General features: G+C 33.3%; 1 protein-coding gene across 1 annotated transcript; it reads left to right on the plus strand.

Moving 5' to 3' along the window:
- Positions 1-284: 284 nt before the first annotated feature.
- Positions 285-6455, plus strand: LOC141696851 (uncharacterized). The gene is made up of 18 exons (XM_074500982.1): positions 285-360; positions 463-582; positions 650-700; positions 899-949; positions 1021-1080; positions 1264-1407; positions 1474-1524; positions 2148-2435; positions 2541-2561; positions 2660-2758; positions 2857-2934; positions 3023-3606; positions 3784-3964; positions 4045-4503; positions 4629-4881; positions 5004-5520; positions 5795-5893; positions 6030-6455. The coding sequence occupies exons 1-18, from the start codon at positions 285-287 to the stop codon at positions 6453-6455; spliced, it is 3558 nt and encodes a 1185-aa protein (XP_074357083.1).
- Positions 6456-7107: the final 652 nt, after the last annotated feature.

Below are 7107 nucleotides of genomic sequence, written 5' to 3' on the forward strand. Positions count from 1 at the left end.
AATGGGTGACCCATCTTAACTATTTTTACACACTTTTTGGTTAAAAGTTGGATAGTCCAACTTCATGGATAAAACCCATATTTATATTTGGAATATCAGATCAAATATTGTTATGAAGCCTATCATTACTCCTCAAATGAAGTAAATTTTAAATTCAAATTAATTAAATGTTTCAATCAATTGTAATCTTAAAAATTTGAATTCAAATGTATACAATCAACATCTCAGTTAACAAGAAAAAAGTTACACGAATTTGATCTCCTTCTTGCCATCTCCTTCTTGCCATGAATGAAGAAAATAGTCTGAATGCACAGAAATGGCCTAACAATGGTCCTTTGTCTCCTTCTTCTTCACAGAAAGGTAACACTTTATATGCATCTAATGATACTGTTTTATCTCCTTCTTCGTTACCAGGATTTCGATCACGTATTTTGAAATTGTTAATGGCATGAACTGATGTAGGTAGTAGGAGAAAAAGAACCGGACAGATGTTTATATATTCAGTTGGTAAAGAAAACTCTGCTAATGATTCTACGGTTCTTGAGAAACACAATCACAATATTAATGGTTCTTCTGATTTAGGTATGTTTTTATATATGTCTTTTAAGCATAGTAATCTTAATGATCTAATTCATGTTTTGTTTGGTAGGTAATAAAAGACAACCTCTTGGCCAGTTGTCTCAAACGTCTTCATCGAAAGGTTTGGGTATTTTTTATTTGTTTCAAGATAGCATGTAAAATATACTGCATTATGATCAATATTATTTGTAGGCTTAGATTAACGATTTTTGCATGCCAATAAGAATTCACAGTCACTATTTTCCGGTTTAGGTATGTGTAATGTGTATCTTTTAAGCGTAGTCATCTTAATGATCTAATTCATGTTTTGTTTTGGTAGGTAATAAAAGACAACCTCTTGGCCAGATGTCTCAAACGTCTGCATCAAAAGGTTTGGGTATTTTTTGTTTGTTTCACTAGCATGTAAACCTAGCCTGCATTATTATCAAAAACATTTTGTAGTCTTGGATGAATGCTTTTTCCCTGCCAATATGAATTCACAGTCACGGTCTTCTGGTTTAGGTATGTGTTATGTATATCTTTTAAGCGTATTCACCTTAATGATCTAAGCCATGTTCTGTTTTTCTAGGTATTAAAAAAATCAAATCCAGTTGTCTCAAACGTTTTTATCTAAAGGCTTGGGTATTGCGTTGTTGTTTCTATAGACTGTAAAATACACAACATTATGATCAATGTTTTTTACAGGCTTGGATGAAAAAAATTTGCATGCCAATAAGAATTCTCAGTCACAAAATAACCATGATTCATCAAGTTTAATATACGGCTCTGTAACAACTCAGTTGACACATTCTCTAAAGGAACGACATGTCAGCCATGAATCGTCATCAGGTAAGATTGACGATGCAGACGTTTAAAATTTTAATTTAAGCAAATGATCTTTCCTCACATTTATAGGTCATAAGCGGTTCTGTCCTGGCCCATTGTCTCCTTCTTCAGCGCCTAAAGGTATGCATTTTTTAAAAGATAGTACTGCAACTAATCCGGAATTACAATAGTTTATGAGCAAATTTGTTTACAATAGGTCATAAGCGGATATGTCCTGGACCATTGTCTCCTTCGTCCGCTCCTAAAGGTCTGCCATTTTTTAAACGTATTAATGCAACTAACCTAGATTAATTCACAAATCAAACTAACAAAACATTTTGAGCATATTTTTCATCTTTGAGTACAAAAACTCTTCAATCTTCTGAACAATCTAAATTGTTCAGTCAACGTTCACTTGATGAGAATGCAGACCCCAATGTTTCAACATCAATTAAAAATGGTAAATATAGTATTCCATTCACTTGCATTTTTTTTGCCAACATATATCTTGCCCGTTCACGCATGTTTGACAATATTCGTATGTTAGGTTTTCAACGTCATGCAAGTAATCTTGCATTACAATGAAGGCTCAATTTATTTGATTTAACACCTCAATCTGGATTGACACACATAAACTCATCGGCTAATCCATATAGTCCTAAACAGTCAGCGTCTTCAGGTATAACTATTAATTTTCAAAAACTTTATAACTTTCGGATAATTAGTAGTAGTACATTTAACTTTTTCAATTCATGTTTGTCAAGCCTTGCAACAAAGTCCAGTAGCTCGAATATTACAGAATAGGCCAACAATGGCTAAGAAACACAGTATGTTTGAGCTCCCTGCATCTAGGATAATACCAAGCAATAATCCAAACTTAAATAAGAACGATCCGGTTCATTTTGGTAAGAATTTAAAATCCTCGTCAAAGTTACACAGTAAAGACAAAAAGGCGCAGATTGATGCTCGCAAAACTGAAAATTCTACCATGGCTAAGAAAAGAGAACGACGAAATACAATATCAATTACAATTCCAGAGACTGAGGATCTTGGTATTCCACTACCAGGTCGTGTTCAATATTAATATATTAATATTTTATCTGTAGTTCTTTCATTGTTTTTATATTGATATTGTTAAATTTAAAAATTGTCTGCAGAATGGTTTCCCCATAATGAAGGTTAGTTATGTCTGAATATCTTTTTATTTTTAAAGGCATTTATTCTAGCATGATTTTTGTTTTTCGGAAATTTTTCTCGAAGTGAATGTTTGGTACAGAAGGAACCTCTGCAAGCAGATTAAATCTGATGGATGCTTTCAATAATCCAAGTGATGTGGTACTGGAAGATATGCCGGAATATGAGCAATACGTAACTGGTAATGTCACATTCACAGATTGAATATTCTTCGGATAATTTGGGAAACATCCATGAAAGATGAATGTTGATAATTTTACATCCTGAATGTTTTTACAGATGATGAACTTGATGCTACTGAAAGCCAAGGAGAATATTCATCAGACTGTAACAATGAATATATAGATGAGGATTTAGGTATATGGAAATTCAATTAATTCACCTATCCATTTTGTAGAAAGAAATTGACGAAAACATATACTAACCTTTTTAAATATTTTTACAGATTTTTGGAAAGGATACATGGATCTTGGACCACCATCAAAAATATGTGGAAAATGTAAAGCAAGGATGTGGAATGAAGAGAGGAACAACAAATCAAATAAAAACAGTCCACCTACATTCTCAATTTACTGCAAAAATGGTCAGGTTGAACTTACTAAAGAACGTCCTCCTCCTTTCCTCTACTATTTGCTTTCTGGATCTGAAAAGACTGCTCATTTCTTGAAAAATATAAGGACATACAACTCCTTATTTCAATTTACCTCACTTGGAGGTAAAATAGATCGTAAAATCAACAATGGAGGAGTTCCGTATTGTTTTAAGCTGAATGGTCAAAATTATCATCTTATTGGAAGTCTTAAACCAAAGGAAGGACAATCACCAAAGTTTGCTCAGCTATATGTGTATGACACTGACAATGAAATACAGAATCGGATGGACGCGGTCCCTGGATCTGATTGTCTTGATCCAGAGATCGTCGAAGGACTGTTAAAGATGTTGGATGAGAATAATAAGCTCTTTGAAGGATTCCGTTATGCACGTGATCGCCTTAATATTCCGGATACAGATGATTTTAGTTTGATTCTGGTATCTTCAAAATCTGCATCCGGCAGAAAAAATTAGGTTGGACCATCCAATGAAGTAGCTGAGTTAATTGTTGGTGACAGTGATGATACATGTCCATTCAGAGACATTGTAGTTGAGACAAAGCAAAAATTTCTTAAGAGAGTTTTTGAAACATGCAAGCACTTCATGTCTCTGCAGTATCCGTTACTTTTTCCGTATGGTGATGATGGATTCCATCTCAATATACCGTTGAAGAACAAGAAGCAGAACGTGCCTGCTGAAGCGGTTAATGATCAACATCCTGATGAAACCAGACACCGAACTACTGTCACAATGAGGGAATACTATTCCTATAAGCTTATGATACGTCCTGATGAAGGTATTATCCGTTACATTTTTATTCATGTTAAATCCAGGAAACTTTTTATCTCATACGTTATACTATTTATGCTATTTTAGGAATGAATCTACATCTTGGTGGTCGTCTTTGGCAACAATTTGTTGTCGACGTATTTGCTGCAGTAGAACAGTACAGATTGGACTGGATTAGAAACCACCAAAGCACCATTCGTTCAGATTTGTACAGGTCTATTCGTGATTCTCTTACTAAAGGTGATACAAATCCTGGAAATATTGGTAAGAATGTCATATTACCAGCAACCCATACAGGTTCTCAACGGTACATGAACCAGTATTTCAAAGATTCTTTGCCTATTTGTCGTACGATTGGACATCCATCATTATTCTTGACAATGACATGTAACACTCAATGGCCGAAAATTAAAATAATGATGGAATATCTTCCCGGAATGGATGTAGTTAACAAACCCGATGTGATAGCTAGAGTGTTTAAGTTGAAACTTGATCAACTCCTAGACCTTATAAAGAAAAAGAACTACTTCGGGAAATGCATTGGAGGTTTGGCATGAGTTTTTAAGTTTGCATGACACACACTCATTATTCCTAAACAAATTTAAATTGAACAATAGTCTTTTATGCATTTAACACGTTTGTTTTTTTATTTTTTTTATTTTTAATATCAGTTATGCATGTTATTGAGTTCCAAAAGCATGGACTTCCTCATTATCATATGTTAATATGGTTACACCCGCAAAGCAGACCACAAAATGTGCAACAGATTGATCAGTTGATATCTGCCGAAATACCAGACAAAAATATGGATCCTATCAGCTACAACGTAGTTAAAGCGCATATGATACATGGACCATGTGGTAAAGATTTTTCTTATTCTCCGTGTATGGTGAAAGGAAAGTGTGGACGTCATTTTCCTAAAAAGTAAGTGTGTGTTAAAAATATAGGAATCCAAGCAAGGATTTTAAATTTTAATTGAATACTGTAATTTATCATATACGCGGAAACAAGCATCGCTTAATTTATTCTTTTTTCTCTGCTTAAAGGTATAACGCAAACACTTTCTTCCATGATTGTGGATTTCCTGTGTATCGTAGAAGGCGGACTGAAGCAAGTGTTTTGAAGAAAGGAATTCTTCTTGACAACCAGTATGTTGTACCATACAATAGAGATTTATTGTTGCGCTTTCATTGTCATATAAATCTCGAGGTCTGTAACTCCTCACGATCTTTGAAATATCTTTTTAAATACTGCTTGAAAGGTCATGATACTGTCACAATGCTTCTTAGAAAGAAAAATAAAAAAAATACACCGGATGAAATGACTACCAAAGCAAAGTCAATGGATGAGATCAAAAATTTCCTTGATGGTCGTTATATATGTGCGTCGGAAGCAGCTTGGAGATTGCTAGGTTTTGACATACACCATTGTTTCCCTTCTGTTGAGCGCCTACCTGTACACATGGAAGATGAGAAATGTGTTTCGTTTAAGCCACACGATGATCTTGGAGATGTTGCTGAAAGAGCCAAAATTCGGTTTACCAAACTTGAAGGCTGGTTTGAAGTAAATAAAAGTTTCCCAGAGGAAAGACAATACACTTATGAAGAATTTCCAACATATTTTACTTGGAAGGCAGACTTATGTTAATGGAAGGCACGGGAACATGGTCATGTATTTGGTCGATTATCAGACGTTCACTCGCATTCTGGTGAAACATTTTTTAAGGATGTTACTCATGCACATCACAGGTTCCACATCATACCAAGATCTCAAGACTGTTAATGAATTTGTTCATAATTTGTTTTAAGAAGCGTGTGACGCACTTGGACTTCTAAAGGACGATAGACAGTGGGATGTTGCTATGTCAGAAAATGCAGTTCATGCAATGCCACGTCAACTCGGGCAGTTATTTGTGCATATATTATCAAACAATCAGGTTGTTGACCCTTTAAAATTATGGGAGAAACATTAGGAATCCATGTCTGAGGATATTCTGTTGATCAGAAGACGGATAACCAACAACAATGAACTGCATCTTAATCAATCAGATATTCAGAATTTTTGTTTGGCAGGTATCTTCTAAATTGGTTATAATTCAACAAAATTCATCTTTAAAGTTATACGATACATTTAACCTGTTAATATTTTCATTAATTCTGATTTATAAATACATTGCAGAAATTGAAAAAATCTTTAACGATGTTGGCAAAAGTCTTAAAGATTACAACTTGATGCATTTTCCAGATGACAGCTTTATGCATGGACTCGATAACAGATTACTGTCTGATGAACTTTCTTACAACAAGGAACACGAGCATGATGAATATGACAAACTTTATAAATCACTTAATAAAGAGCAGCTTCATGCCTACGCTTTTATTATTGACAGCGTTGAAAATGGCAAAGGAGGTATTTTTTTGTATACGGCAGTGGAGGATGTGGAAAAACTTTCCTATGGAATACTCTTTGTTTTAAACTACATAGTATTGGAAAAGTAGTTCTTCCTGTTGCCTCTTCCGGCATCGCAGCTACTATAACGACTCGTGTATTTTTATTTTATTTCTAATATTTGGAAGTGTAATAAAAGTTTAAGTAAATAAATAAAAGATGTGTATTGATTTTGGCAGCAGTTACTAATTGTTATTTAATTATTTATGATTTGTTAATATGTGGGATTGAAATTATGTGATTTATTGGCGAGTTATATGATTTTATTTCGCTTGCAAAACGTGATTTTATGGTAATTTTAATTCCATAAATATTTGGGTTATCTTTAAAATTGGTTTTGTAATTTTATAATTTCAATAATTATTTTTAGGACTTTATAAAATTGAGAAATCAATATTTCGTTAATTATTCATTTTTAAATGATTTTTTGAGTGTGTTAAATGCTAAAATCCATATTTAATTATGGAAATCTTTAAAAATTATGAAACTTATACTTTATTAAGTTCGTATTATTCTGAGAATTTTAAAATTATTTTGGAAATTTTCGGAAATTGTTTTACCCGCGCGTTGTTTCGTTATTGGTTAAAAAGCGGGTATAAAATGTACCTTAAAAATTGTTTAAAAATTTTGAAATTTATATTTTTATTTATTTCGGGATATTTATAATATTTTTGCGCTGTTTTCGTAATTTTTCGGAGGTTG

This window comes from Apium graveolens, chromosome 2 (genome assembly GCF_009905375.1).
Source record: "Apium graveolens cultivar Ventura chromosome 2, ASM990537v1, whole genome shotgun sequence".
Classification (NCBI taxonomy): domain Eukaryota; kingdom Viridiplantae; phylum Streptophyta; class Magnoliopsida; order Apiales; family Apiaceae; genus Apium; species Apium graveolens.

What these genes read in the sequence shown, in the direction of transcription:
- LOC141696851 (XM_074500982.1), top strand. Translation starts at nt 285, where the DNA reads ATGAATGAAGAAAATAGTCTGAATGCACAGAAATGGCCTAACAATGGT. An exon ending in GTCACGGTCTTCTGGTTTAG is followed by an intron (nt 1,081 to 1,263) that starts GTATGTGTTATG and finishes TGTTTTTTACAG; the next exon opens with GCTTGGATGAAAAAAATTTG. An exon ending in AACTTGAAGGCTGGTTTGAA is followed by an intron (nt 5,521 to 5,794) that starts GTAAATAAAAGT and finishes GGACTTCTAAAG; the next exon opens with GACGATAGACAGTGGGATGT.